The sequence below is a fragment of the Oncorhynchus gorbuscha genome, linkage group LG18, assembly GCF_021184085.1.
Source record: "Oncorhynchus gorbuscha isolate QuinsamMale2020 ecotype Even-year linkage group LG18, OgorEven_v1.0, whole genome shotgun sequence".
Taxonomy (NCBI): domain Eukaryota; kingdom Metazoa; phylum Chordata; class Actinopteri; order Salmoniformes; family Salmonidae; genus Oncorhynchus; species Oncorhynchus gorbuscha.
In genome coordinates, this window is record NC_060190.1 from 11,312,739 (window position 1) to 11,328,483 (window position 15,745).

General features: G+C 43.5%; 1 protein-coding gene across 3 annotated transcripts in view; it reads right to left on the bottom strand.

Moving 5' to 3' along the window:
- The window catches only part of LOC124003488 (VPS10 domain-containing receptor SorCS1-like), a 149,755-nt gene extending 135,970 nt beyond the window's left edge, over positions 1–13,785 (bottom strand). For all 3 annotated transcript variants that reach the window (XR_006833231.1, XR_006833232.1, XM_046311770.1), the window contains exon 1: positions 12,813–13,785. Coding sequence is in view for 1 of the 3 variants with exons in the window: in XM_046311770.1 (XP_046167726.1) it covers positions 12,813–13,625 (813 nt within the window). In the remaining 2 variants the exon portion in view is untranslated. The remainder of the gene's footprint in view (positions 1–12,812) is intronic.
- Positions 13,786–15,745: the final 1,960 nt, after the last annotated feature.

Consider the following 15,745-nt stretch of genomic DNA (forward strand, 5'->3'; position numbering starts at 1 on the left):
GGGCACTTACTGAAATGAAGTGTGCACTCCTGAGGCCTCCTAGGGTGGGATTAGAGTGCTGCCCAGGTACATTACTTATAAACTCGGTTTTATTATTTGTCCATGCATGCAGAGTCTGGGGCTCTATAACAACAAGGAAAGCTGACTCTTTCAATATCGCTACTAGATTTTGTTAAGGTTTTCACAACTCAGGCCATCTTTATTATTTGTGAATAATCCTCTGGGAGTTGTCTGAGAAAGAAGCGAAGAGCAAACCTGGTAGGTTTTGTTTACAGGCAAACGAAGGAGGGCTGTGTTAGCCAGACCGGTAAATAAACGCTGGCTAGCGGACCGTGACGGCCTCAGCGGGCCCGCCGCCTGATCAGTGCCTGACCCAGCACATACCCTGTGGCTCAATTATCCCAGACAGACACAGACACCAGAGTTAACTATCCTGCCAGTGGGGGGTGGTGGAGGGGGGAACAGATCTTGGGAAATGCTCTCCAGTAAGATAAGCCAATCATATGGCATTGATACAGTAATTATCACAAGATTTTATTTGTATAGACAGACATACATATTAGTGTGTACAGTACCATAACCACCAACCAACTGTTGAATGTAGCACATTATGACAAATATTTGTATCTATTATAAAATATGACCAGATATTCACCAGTTGCTCAGTAGTATCATTAGCCCCTTTGCCACTGTAGCTCAGAGGGAATCCCATTGCAATGCAAATAAATGTGTTTCTATTACAGGTCGACCGATTCATCGGAATGACCGGTTAATTAGGGCCGATTTCAAGTTTTCATAATAAAACGGAAATCGGTATTTTTGGGCGCCGATTATTTTTATACCTTTATTTAACGAGGCAAGTCAGTTAAGAACACATTCTTATTTTCAATGACTGCCTAGAAACGGTGGGTTACCTGCCTTGTTCAGGGGCAGAATGACAGATTCTTATCTTGTCAGCTCGGGGGATCCAACCTTGCAGTTAACTAGTCCAACGCAATAACGACCTGCCTCTCTCTCGTTACACTCCACAAGGAGAATGCCTGTTACGTGAATGCAGTAAGCCAAGGTAAGTTGCTAGCTAGCATTAAACTTATCTTATAAAAAACAATCAATCATAACTACACATGGTTGTTGATATTACTAGATATTATCTAGCGTGCCCTGCGTTGCATATAACCTGACTGAGCATACAAGCATCGAAGTATCTGACTGAGCTGTGGTAGGCAGAAGCAGGCGCGTAAACATTCATTCAAACAGTTGTGTGTCAAGAATTGCGCTGTATTACTTCAAGCCTATCAATTCCCGAGATGAGGCTGGTGTAACCGAAGTGTTGTGGTCCTTCTGTAGCTCAGTTGGTAGAGCATGGCGCTTGTAACGCCAGGGTAGTGGGTTTGATCCCCGGGACCACCCATACGTAGAATGTATGCACACATGACTGTAAGTCGCTTTGGATAAAAGCGTCTGCTAAATGGCATGGCATAAGTGAAATGGTTAGCGCGAGCTAATAGAGTTTCAAACATCACTCGCTCTGAGCCTTCTAGTAGTTGTTCCCCTTGCTCTGCATGGGTAACGCTGCTTCGATGGTGGCTGTTGTGTTGCTGGTTCGAGCCCAGGGAGGAGCGAGGAGAGGGACGGAAGCTATACTGTTACACTGGCAATACTAAAGTGCCTATAAGAACAGCCAATAGTCAAAGGTTAATGAAATACAAATGGTATAGAGGGAAATAGTCCTATAACCTAAAACTTCTTACCTGGGAATATTGAAGACTCATGTTAAGAGGAACCACCAGCTTTCATATGTTCTCATTTTCTGCGTCAGATGGAAATATTGACGAATACGCTGATTCGGTGTGCGAGTTCATTAGAACGTGCGTTGAAGATGTCGTTCCCATAGCAATGATAAAAACATTCCCAAACCAGAAACCGTGGATTGATGGCAGCATTCGCGTGAAACTGAAAGCGCGAACCACTGCTTTTAATCAGGGCAAGGTGTCTGGTAACATGTCCGAATATAAACAATGCAGCTATTCCCTCCGCAAGGCTATTAAACAAGCTAAGCGTCAGTACAGTGACAAAGTGGAATCTCAATTCAATGGCTCAGACACAAGAGGCATGTGGCAGGGTCTACAGTCAATCACGGACTACAAGAAGAAATCCAGCACAGTCACGGACCAGGATGTCTTGCTCCCAGTCAGACTAAATAACTTTTTTGCCCGCTTTGAGGACAATACAGTGCCACTGACACGGCCTGCAACGAAAACATGCGGTCTCTCCTTCACTGCAGCCGAGGTGAGTAAGACATTTAAACGTGTTAACCCTCGCAAGGCTGCAGGCCCAGACGGCATCCCCAGCCGCGCCCTCAGAGCATGCGCAGACCAGCTGGCCGGTGTGTTTACGGACATATTCAATCAATCCCTATACCAGTCTGCTGTTCCCACATGCTTCAAGAGGGCCACCATTGTTCCTGTTCCCAAGAAAGCTAAGGTAATTGAGCTAAACGACTACCGCCCCGTAGCACTCACTTCCGTCATCATGAAGTGCTTTGAGAGACTAGTCAAGGACCATATCACCTCCACCCTACCTGACACCCTAGACCCACTCCAATTTGCTTACCGCCCAAATAGACGATGCAATCTCAACCACACTGCACACTGCCCTAACCCACCTGGACAAGAGGAATACCTATGTGAGAATGCTGTTCATCGACTACAGCTCGTCATTTAACACCATAGTACCCTCCAAGCTCGTCATCAAGCTCGAGACCCTGGGTCTCGATCCCGCCCTGTGCAACTGGGTTCTGGACTTCCTGACGGGCCGCCCCCAGGTGGTGAGGGTAGGCAACAACATCTCCTCCCCGCTGATCCTCAACACGAGGGCCCCACAAGGGTGCGTTCTGAGCCCTCTCCTGTACTCCCTGTTCACCCACGACTGCGTGGCCACGCACGCCTCCAACTCAATCATCAAGTTTGCGGACGACACAACAGTGGTAGGCTTGATTACCAACAACGACGAGACGGCCTACAGGGAGGAGGTGAGGGCCCTCGGAGTGTGGTGTCAGGAAAATAACCTCACACTCAACGTCAACAAAACTAAGGAGATGATTGTGGACTTCAGGAAACAGCAGAGGGAACACCCCCCTATCCACATCGATGGAACAGTAGTGGAGAGGGTAGCTAGTTTTAAGTTCCTCGGCATACACATCACAGACAAACTGAATTGGTCCACTCACACTGACAGCGTCATGAAGAAGGCGCAGCAGCGCCTATTCAACCTCACAAGGCTGAAGAAATTTGGCTTGTCACCAAAAGCACTCACAAACTTCTACAGATGCACAATCGAGAGCATCCTGGCGGGCTGTATCACCGCCTGGTACGGCAACTGCTCCGCCCTCAACCGTAAGGCTCTCCAGAGGGTAGTGAGGACTGCACAACGCATCACCGGGGGCAAACTACCTGCCCTCCAGGACACCTACACCACCCGTTGTTACAGGAAGGCCATAAAGATCATCAAGGACATCAACCACCCGAACCACTGCCTGTTCACCCCGCTATCATCCAGAAGGCGAGGTCAGTACAGGTGCATCAAAGCTGGGACCGAGAGACTGAAAAACAGCTTCTATCTCAAGGCCATCAGACTGTTAAAACAGCCACCACTAACATTGAGTGGCTGCTGCCAACACACTGTCATTGACACTGACCCAACTCCAGCCATTTTAATAATGGGAATTGATGGGAAATGATGCAAATATATCACTAGCCACTTTAAACAATGCTACCTTATATAATGTTACTTACCCTACATTATTCATCTCATATGCATATGTATATACTGTACTCTACATCATCGACTGCATCCTTATGTAATACATGTATCACTAGCCACTTTAACTATGCCACTTTGTTTACTTTTTCTACACACTCATCTCATATGTATATACTGTACTCGATACCATCTACTGTATGCTGCTCTGTACCATCACTCATTCATATATCCTTATGTACATATTCCTTATCCCCTTACACTGTGTATAAGACAGTAGTTTTGGAATTGTTAGTTAGATTACTTGTTGGTTATCACTGCATTGTCGGAACTAGAAGCACAAGCATTTCGCTACACTCGCATTAACATCTGCTAACCATGTGTATGTGATTTGATTTGATTTGCTTTGATTTACTTTCTTCTCCAACACTTTGTTTTTGCATTATTTAAACCAAATTGAACATGTTTCATTATTTATTTGAGACTAAATTGATTTTATTGATGTATTATATTAAGTTAAAATAAGTGGTCATTCAGTATTGTTGTTATTGTCATTATTACAAATGTATTTATTATTATTTAACTCGGCCAATTAAAAGCGGTAATGGCTTTTTTGGTCTTCCAATAAATCGGTATCGGTGTTGACAAATCAGAATCGGTCGACCTCTAGTTTCTATCAATACTTCCTTTTGGAGATGGTGGATAATTGAAAGAGTGCATTGCACTGCGCCTTTGTTAGGCTGCTGTTATTGTTGTTTGAATTCAAGTGATATCACTCTGTGACTCACTGTTTTGTACATGGGAGTTAGGGTGTGAGGAGTGGGAATACAGGAACAGCACAGTTGGTGGTGCAGGATAATAAAGTGCCAAATGACTGGAAAGAAATAGCAACAGAAAACACAAACTACTCTCTGGCCATTTCTGTCATGTTTGTCATTCATTGTCATGTCTTGTCCCTGTGCTCCCCATGCTATTCGTTTCCCTCTGCTGGTCTTGTTTGGTTCTATCCCTCTCTCTCCCCCTCCCTCTCTCACTCTCTCGCTCTCTCTTCTCTCTGTCGTTCCGTTCCTGCTCCCAGCTGTTCCTATTCCCCTAATCATCATTTAATTCCCACACCTGTTCCCGATCCTTTCCCCTGATTAGACTCCCTATTTATTCCTTTGTGTTCCGTCCCTGTTCCGTCGGTTCCTTGTTTTGTATTCCATGCTGTAGTTGCGTCTCGCCCTGTCCTGTCGTGTTTTTTGCCGTGATTGTGTATCACCCTGTCCTGTCGTGTTTTGTGCCTTCTTCAGACGCTGCGTGTGAGCAGGTGTCTCAGTTGACTGCGGCCTGCGCCTACCCGAAAAGCGACCTGCAGTCTGTGGCCGCTCTCCAGTTGTTTTCCCCTCAACTATCTAGGGGATTTCAGTTATTCGGATTTGAGCATTAATAAACTCTGTTTCTGTTAAGTCGCGTTTGGGTCCTCCTTCACCTGCATAACAATTTCTGCCAGGGCCAATGAATATGTAATAGTACATTTCAATGGTTGTGTTCTCTTGTTTAACTGCTGTGGCCCTGATTGTGTGGGTCTGTCAGTTTAGCATATGGCACATTTAAATTGTTTGATTTTCAGACATTTTGGATAACATGTTGTAAATGAGCTTGGATAAACACAACTGGCTACGCTGTGGCCACTACTGCAAGCGGAACGTGTTGACACCATCAAATTGTTGGAAAACGAGCAAATTATAGAACATTTGATGTGGTAGAGAAACAGATCTTAGTTGAAAGAGTAATTCTTTTTTTTTGCTGTAAATGTGCCTTCACTGCTGTATAAGACAACTGCTCTATAAAACCATAAATAGATTCCCTCAACACATAGGAACAGCCAGAGTGAGACCATCGTCAAACCGAGACAGCTGGTTTCTCACAACACACTTCTCCACAAACTTTGTGATCAACTCACTTACTAATTGGCTACTACAATGTTTGATTTTCTTCTGTTCGGCTCAAAAAGAAACGTCTCTGACAAATGCTTTTGTTTCGAAATACGTTTGATCATTGTATGGCTAAAAACTATTTTCATTTTCAGTATGGGTTTTGTCTGAAGAACGAACTGCTGGGAAGTTCAACTGGGAAAATGGAATCAGAGTATGGCTCCTAGCTTGGTTCAAGTCTGGCTTTGGATCAGGTTCATTGATTCTGATTATATGACTCAGACATGGGTTCATGGAATCCCAGATGGGCGGGGTTGGCACTTTTGAGACTATTCCATTGGTTCCATTGCACCAGGCAAGCTCAGTCAAGCATACACAGAAAACAAATACTATTTAAACCCAGATCTGCCCTGACTAAAGTGAAGAAGTTTTAGCAATAGTGTGGCAACATGAATTGAAGGATGAGGCTTCAAAGCGATGTTGGCCCAATCTCAAATGGACCCCTAAGCCCTACACACTTGTGGAGATCCGAGAGAATTTGATTGGTGTAAGCAATGCAGTTTAAACTTCTACCTAACCTATCAGATCTCCACACGTGCTTAACCTGTTACTCCTACCCCCTACTTTTTCGAACATTCTGTTAAAAATTGCGCAACATTTCAGCACCCTGCTGCTCATGCCAGGAATATAGTATATGCATATGATTAGTATGTGTGGATAGAAAACACTCAAGACGTTTATAAAACTGGTTAAATCACGGCTGTGACTATAACAGAACGTGCGTTTCATCGAAAAGCGCAGGAAAATCTGATCACTGAAAATGGAAATATATATCCATCCGCCACTTCAACCCATTGATAAAGGCGAACCACAATAAATGGGGCTGAGGTTGCAATACCTACGCATTCCACACAATGTCAACAGTCTTGTCATTTGCCTAGGCTTTGTTTCTTGGTCAAATGAAGAAGAGACAAGCAATTTGTTCAAGTCTCCGACCTGATATTTTGGTTGAGATTTACCCGGACATTATTTCCAGATGGACAGCTAAAGAATATACATCGCCTCGTGATCAATTTGGTCGCTTATTAACGTGTACTAATACCTAAAGTTGCATTACAAAAGTATTTTGAAGTGTTTTGTGAAAGTTTATCGTCGACTTTTTTAATTTTAAAAAATGACGTTACGTTATAAGACGCTATTTTTTTTGTTTATCACACAGTTTTCATAAATGGATATCTAGGCTATATATGGACCGATTTAATCAGAAAAAAAGACCCAATAGTGATTATGGGACATCTAGGAGTGCCAACAAAGAAGATGGTCAAAAGTAATGAATGTTTTATATTTTATTTGTGCGGTTTGTGTAGCGACGACTATGCTAATTATTTTGTTTACGTCCCCTGCGGGTCTTTTGGGGTGTTACATGCTATCAGATAATAGCTTCTCATGCTTTCGCCGAAAAGCATTTAAAAAATATGACTTGTTGCCTGGATTCACAACGAGTGTAGCTTTAATTCAGTACCCTGCATGTGTATTTTAATGAACGTTTGAGTTTTAACTAGTACTATTAGCATTTAGCGTAGCGCATTTGCATTTCCAGATGCCTGCGTGTCAGGTAGGAGCAAGAGGTTAAGGCGAAGGTCTTAGGGGTCGATTCGGCCGTTGACTTCCATACCACTCAATCCATATTAATACCCATGATGCATGTGGGCACATTCTATATCTTCTGAGGCAGTCCAAAGACGCGGAGTAAACTTGTTACATGAATTGACTGTGTCAGGCTGCATCTTGTTATCTTGAGTGACGAGCAAAGTATTTAATGCCCTGACATTTCAATAATGTAAATATGCAGTCTCCTGACACACTTTTATGTGCATGCAAGGAATATGCCAGTGCCACATATCCCCCGTTGGGACTCTGGCGTGTTTGCTGTAACCTTTCCGTGAGATTTAAAATCCCAAGCCTGTCCCAAAGTCTCTCCAAACAATGATCAGAATGTACAAATGATCTCAGCTCCTTTTTGAGGCAAACATTTGAATCATCCTTCATCTACATGTAAAATCATACAGTATTTAACACACACACACCTCCCATCTCTTCTACTGCATGACTCCATCCCTCCACCACTTAATCCACCACTGTCTCCTGGGCTATGAGAAGGCATATTCCAATCTGGCACAAACACACAGACAGCATATGGGATCATTAATACCCTTAACTATGTAAATGCCCAATAGATTAGACATACAGCAGCAGCACACATCCCATAAAAAGACAGACAGACACTTCCATTTCTGCTCCACAAAGCATTGTCAACTCATCTGTTTATTTGCACTAGTGCTCAGATGGGAAAAATCTAAGAGTCTCTATTTATTTCTGCATACAGCAACAACTCTACATATTTAATGCAGGAGATCTATTCTTGCTCATTACAAAGTTACTTGCGTCACAAGCGAGAAGAGAGGGGGGAATTGTTTCACAGTTGCACACAATTAGAACCCAATCTATTCATATCACAAAACAGCACAAGTTCCATATGGCTATATGTTGGTGATGCTGCTGGGCAATTCCATGGTAACAGAATTATCCTGAGCCTCAAATTGTTCTATTCAAATGTATGTCAAACAAAAAACATTGATTTCAAAGTTCAACAAACCAACACATTTACTGGAATAACTGTGCAGATGCAAAGTTTGGTAACATAATTTGTCAAATCTCCCTTAATTTTTTATGGGTCCATGTTTTCCCCAAACATCGTAAATATCTGTCCGAATTAAGATTCAACGATGTCTGCAGAAAGAATGGGGTGTCAGCTATGACATGACACATTGGCTGTGTTCGAATACCCATAACAACATACTGTATACACGCTATATACTATTAGTTCCTTTTAGTATACTGTAAACTAAAGGAATCCTTTCAGTTGAGCATACTAGACCTAAGCCTGTCAACCGGAAGTTGATTCTGTTGCTACGCAACCTCTTGCTAGCTTGTTGGCATAAATTACTAGCTAGACATTTTTGATCATTCGTAAATTCTGTTTCCCCTCTCTGAGCATTCAGAGCACACACTGGCCAAGGGGTAGGGTTGATCCAAGCATTCTGACCATCACAACGGCACTCCAGTCAAGCACACAAGCTAACTGGCAAGCTACTTCCAGAGACAAATGAGAACACCTCGCTCTAACCATTTTACTGCTCGCCACAGCATAGCTGGTTGGGCTGTTGTCATGTTATCCAGAGCGTTGGTGACTAACTGTCCTGCTGGCAACAACTTAATATAGCTTTTTTGCTGATGTTTACTGACACCGGCCATATTCAACAGGTGTTGAGCGGTCGTAAATTCATCAGTTATTCTCGCTCTGGTACACTCAGATGAGAGTGCTCTGAAATCAGAGTAGATAGCCAGAGTGAATTTATGTCCACTGAGAACTCACAACAACTCTACCGCATAGCTAAGAATGACGTGAATAATCAAGTCAATAAAGGTTGGGTAGTTAGTTAGCTAGCATATAGTTCATATACTGGCAAGTTCAATGTATTAGTAGACCATTAATGAGGTAGTCATCCAACATACCAGTAGTACCTACTAGAGGTCGACCGATTATGATTATTGGAGGACAAAAAAAAAACAGATACCGATTAAATCGGCCAGGTTTTTTTTAAACATGTATTTGTAATGACAATTACAACAATATTGAATGAACACTTATTTTAACTTAATCTAATACCTAAATAAAATAAATACATTTAGCCTCAAATAAATAATGAAACTGTCACACCCTGACCTGAGATAACTCGGTTTTCTTTATAATTTGGTTAGGTCAGGGTGACACTAGGGTGGATACGCTAGTTTTTGTATGTTTATGGTGGCCTGATATGGTTCCCAATCAGATGCAGCTGTTTATGGTTGACTTTGATTGGGGATCATATTTTGGTGGCCATTTCCCTTTGGGGTTTGTGGATTCTTGTCTATGTGTAGTTACCTGTCAGCACTCGTGTCGTTTTGTTATTTTGTTCAGTGTTCATTCTTATAATAAAGAATGTTACGCATACCATGCGGTCCGATTCATATGACTGAACATGTTTCTATTTGGTTTAAATAATGCAAAAACAAAATGTTGGAGAAGTAAAAGTGCAATATGTGCCATGTAAGAAAGCTAATGTTTAAGTAGTTCCTTGCTCAGAACATGGTAACACATGAAAGCTGGTGGTTCCTTTTAACACGAGTCTTCAATATTCCCAGGTAAGAAGTTTCAGGTTGTAGTTGTTATAGGACTATTTCTCTCTATACGATTTGTATTTCATATACCTTTGACTATTGGATGTTCTTATAGGCACTTTAGTATTGCCAGTGTAACAGTATAGCTTCCGTCCCTCTCCTCGCCCCTACCTGGGCTCGAACCAATAACACATCGACAACAGCCTCCCTCGAAGCAGCGTTACCCATGCAGAGCAAGGGGAACAACCACTCCAAGTCTCAGAGCGAGTGACGTTTGCAACGCTATTAGCGCGCACCCCACTAACTAGCTAGCCATTTCACATTGGTTACACCAGCCTAATCCCGGGAGTTGATAGGCTAGAAGTCATAAACAGCTCAATGCTTGAAGCACAGCGAAGAGCTGCTGGCAAAAGGCACGAAAGTGCTGTTTGAATGAATGCTTACGAGCCTGCTGGTGCCTACCACCGCTCAGACTACGCTATCAAATCATAGACTTAATTGTAACATAACACAGAAATACGAGCCTTAAGTCATTAATATGGTCGAATCCGGAAACTAGTATCTCGAAAACAAGACGTTTATTCTTTCAGTGAAATACCGAACCGTTCCGTGTTTCATCTAACGGGTGGCATCCCTAAGTCGAAATATTCCTGTTACATTGCACAACCTTCAATGTTATGTCATAATTACGTAAAATTCTGGCAAATTAGGCAGCCCAAACTGTTGCATATACACAGACTGCGTGCAATGAATGCAAGAGAAGTGACAATTTCACCTGGTTGATATTGCCTGCTAATCTGGATTTCTTTTAGCTAAATATGCAGGTTTAAAAATATGTACTTCTGTGTATTGATTTGACAAAAGTCATGCAAAGATTGTGCTTTTTTTCCGCAAATGCACTTTTGTTAAATCGTCCCCCTTTTGGCAAAATTGGCTGTCTTTGTTAGGAAGAAATTCTTCACAGTTCGAAATGAGTCATGTTAGCAGGCAATATTAACTAAATATGCAGGTTTAAAAATATATACTTGTGTATTAATTTTAACGCATTGATGTTTATGGATAGGTACACATTGGAGCAACGACAGTCCTTTTTTTCCAAATATGCACCGCATCGATTATATGCAATGCAGGACACGCTAGATAAACTAGTAATATCATCAACCATGTGTAGTTAACTAGTGATTATGATTGATTTTTATAAGATAAGTTTAATGCTAGCTAGCAACTTACCTTGGCTTCTTACTGCATTCGCGGAACAGGCAGTCTCCTCGTGGTGTGCAATGTAATCAGGTGGTTAGAGCGTTGGACAAGTTAACTGTAAGGTTGCAAGATTGAATCCCAGAGCTGACAAGATAAAAATCTGTCATTCTGACCCTGAAAAAGGCAGTTAACCCACCGTTCCTAGGCCATCATTGAAAATAAGAATGTGTTCTTAACTGACTTGCCTAGTTAAAAGGTGTAAAAAAAAAAAAAATAATGTATTATAAAAAATAATGAACAAAAAAATAATAATAAATAAAATACAAAAAATATCGGCCAAATCGGTGTCCAAAAATACCTATTATGAAAACTTGAAATCTGTCGACCTCTAGTATCTACTGGTGCATTGATGTGGTTCGAAAGGATAGGGTAGCTAACACATTGTCAGCCAACATAACGTCTAGCTTACATTGCTCAACCAACATTTGTCGTAATTAGTTAAAGCAATTCATTTTTATCTGCTCTCGTTGGACTTCAGCTGCATATTTTCCACCATTTTCTTCAAATCTGAAAATGGTTCTAAAGCCATGCCCACTTCCTGAAAAATTGCATTAAGGGCCCTAAAAGTACAGAAAAAGTGTCCACTGTGTGTATACTTCATATTTTCATGAATGTAGTACGACATCTGGGAACGTTTGGCATACTAACTCTATCCAAACTATGACCACTAAGCATACTACATTCATGGGTCATGGGTCCCTGGGTATAACTCCACACACTGGCTATTGTTTTTACGAGCTCTGCCCCCAAATAAGACCAAATTTGGTTGCTCCAGACTCGACAAAATCTGAACCAACCATAGATGTCTAAGTTTCATAAGTTTAGACATCAAAGTTCAGCACAGTAGAGTACAGCACAGAACAGAACAGTTAATTACACTACAGTATAGAGTAAAGTTCAGTACACTACAGTTCAGTGTACATTTCAGTACAGTTCAGTGTACATTTCAGTACAGTAGAGTAGAGTGTGTTAGCGCTGGGTAAAAAAACAAAAAATGTGCACCACTGTGTATTAGGAAACCCTTGACAAGAGACTAGGATGACCATGTAACTACTGCTTCAGAATAAATAGGTCATACTGTTGGTGTATTTGATATCCCCCCCACCTCAAATGCATAAGGTCACACTTTGGAAGTTGGTTGCTCAAGCCCCCTCAGAAACACCGGGGGCATGAGAGCTGGTGATGTGTTGAAATTAAATCAGTTTCGTTAGACAGGACTAAGTGTGGGTAATGAGGAATGGGGAGAAAGGTCAGAGATTCTCTGAAAAGCATGGGGAAACTGTCTCATAAGCAAAAGCTGAGGTGATTGTGTTATGTCTTGAGTGTCTCGGCCATGATTTGTTCAGATGATTGTTCAGTCATTTGATGATATCACTTAAGAAAAGAGATGCATGTCGAATAGGCTTTGGCAATTATACTGGGGATGACCACACACACACTGTTGCCTCGGAATGAATCCGGTGAATCCCACACTATGCGCGCGCACACACACACACACACACACACACACACACACACACACCTTTCGTAGGCCTAATTTATTGGCAATTTCACGAAAGTCAAACTGATGGCTACATTCTCTCCATTGATGCGCTGCGTGAATGCGCACATACACCAAATATTATTTTAAAGACAACTGTACAAGTATTCACTTACACTGCTATTTTGCCCAGACCAGTGCACCATGGCTTGGTTGTGAGCGGAATCTCCGGTCAAAGCGAAGGTTGAACTGGTGAGTTTGAGTTCGTCCTGCCTCGAACTGGCCGCTCTCCTGTCCTCGTTGCTCCATCGCAATTCGGACCGTGTCACTCTGCTGCGCCCAGCCGGTGAGGTGATGCCCTCTCGAGAGTAACTCAGAGGCAGCGTCTCCCTTCTCTTGGGTGAGCCGGAGGACTTCAATTTATCGTCTCCAATATTAGCTCTCGGGCTGTTCCTACGAACTCGGTGCTTGTGTGTGATGCCGGGAATTAAATCTGCGCGAGCCTTCCCGACATCTGTATTTCCTGCATGAAGGTTCATTTTCAGGTTGGAAACTTTGTACTCACCGCGCGGGGTGAATTTTCTCTGTTTACCACCACCGTAGTGCATTCCTCCATCGAGTAGTGCGTTCTTGGAACGGAACAGCATGTCAGTATTCCGTTTTCGCCTTGAGTAGATGTATTTCCCCTGGATGCATGCATCGGACCCAGCTACGCAATCAAGCTGTTGAGTTTCGGCACTTGCAGAATTTAAACTCCGTGAAGCAGTTGCCCCGTCTCCATTTCCAATAACTTCCTCTCCGTACCCTGTTGCGAATTCTCGTGTGTCCGTTTTAAGCAGTAATTCCTTAATACGCCCCTTATCTCCCGGCTGACATGATCTGCAAGTTAGTTCTGATTTAGCGGCTAGAAAGAAATATATGATTATCAAAAGCATAAACCCCAAAACGTTATTGTGCCAAATAGGGCATAATCTGACAACCCTCTCCATAGCTGGTGGCAAAGAAAGATGCTCAGTCTGGATACAATACTTTTTTAAAACTCTCTTTCCTTTGTGACTGTAATTGATGTTAAGCAACAGAACTCCTCGCAAATTGTGGCTCGTCCAATTGTTCTGCAGTGTTAAAAAGTACGACTCGGCGAGTGGTCCCAGATGAAGGATTTGATCGAATGAAGCCCTGCGCGCGCGGGGGAGGAGCTGGCAGAATCCAGGGAAAAAAATAGGCGAGATTTCTTCTTGCGTCTGTGTTTTTTCCCCTCACCAAGAACGACGCATTAATAATTTCGCATTAAATCATTTGTAAGCATTTATCGTACGTATGTAATCTTAGTCGCTCTCTCTTTAAATGCTATTGCTTATATGATTCCTTTATCAATGTTGTTGGCTATTACTATGGTCTTGTTAACAATATCCCTAACAGCTGTAGATTGTATCTACCAGTAGGCCTAGGTGCATAAGAGTCAACTGTTCAATCACATTTCTCAGAAGATGAAAAATAGTGGTTATATTCATTATGAATCTGTCTAATTGCTTTAAAGTTATAGTCGTGATATTGCTGGGGGGGGGTGTTCTGAAATTAGAACATATTAAACTCCAATTATGCATAATGTCACGGATCACAGAGGTATGATGTATTAAGCAATCATTAAGATTTAAATACCCTCTATATGGGCATGACAATTATTATAGAATATATACTGTAATGACCTGACTAGATCATAAAGGAACAATTGTCCAGACAGAGGGTTTACGAATTGACGGTTTATTAACCCAACTTTACACCGGCTACTGTTTTGCCGTAGCCCACGCCAAATAAACAAAAGATACCCCACAAGCCAACCGTGACCTTCTCTTGTGAAGGCCAGACGTAAGAGAGAGAACAAAGGCTAAACCTGGTCTTAACATCCAATGCTCCATCCCCCCTGCCCAACCCCCCTCCACGCCACTCCGCCAACCGCCAGGATGCACGGCATCAGAACATTCCAGGCATTCCCGTGATTGGCAGATAGCAGGTTAATTGGCATGTCGGACCCTGCGAAAACTGGGTACTGGTAAGTACAACAACCACCTTCTAGCCTAACACATTACACACACCTGTCTGTGCGGGTTGCTACACAGCCCCCCCCCCCACCACAAAGTCCCTCGTCCACGAGAGAACAAACAAAGTCTCTGAAGCAACCCAGAGGTCTCCTTTGCCTGCGTGGCCGTGATGGTCGTGATGGTGCCCCTCTGGGAACCAGGGGATGAAGGCAGGGATATGGGGGACAAGGAAGCAGGAACGTGTAATACAGTCCGTGGCTCTGGGGAACCACGCGGTGACACAGGTGGGGAGACAGGGGGAGTGGGCTGTCTGGAGCCTTGTCTGCGGCACCTGGGGGTGGGTGCCTGGAGAATGTCATTGCCAGAGAGGGGAATTGTGGGGGTCACTGGGGTTTGGGGAGAAGTGGACCCTCTGTATGGGTCTAACCTGTCCCGGTGCAGTGTCACCTTTCTCCCTCTGGGAGGAAGCTGCACCCGGTAAACAACCTCCCCTACCCTCTCCAGGACACTGCAGGGTCCCACCCAGTGACTGTCCAACTTGGGGCATCTGCTTTTTTTCCTTAGGGGGCTGTAGACCCAGACCAGCTCCCCAGCCACAAAGTGCCTTCCCCGGGTGTGCACGTCATAGTTCCTCTTCTGCCTCACACCTGCATTCACCAGCTGCTCTCTGGTGAAGGTGTGGGCTGTCTCCAGGCGGTCCTGGAGTCTCCGGGCATACTCCGGCCCCAGGGGAACATGAGGGCTATCCATACTCCGATGAAACGCCATCTCCGCAGGGGTGCAGATCTCTCTCCCCAGCATGAGGAGGGCAGGCGTGCAGGAGGTGGAGTCTTGGATAGCGGAGCGGCATGCCATGAGGACCATAGGCAGGTTCTTGTCCCAGGTTTCAAGACTAGTCATTCAACTGAGACTGCTCTCCTCTGTATCACGGAGGCGCTCCGCACTGCTAAAGCTAACTCTCTCTCCTCTGCTCTCATCCTTCTAGATCTATCGGCTGCCTTCGATACTGTGAACCATCAGATCCTCCTCTCCACCCTCTCCGAGTTGGGCATCTCCGGCGCGGCCCACGC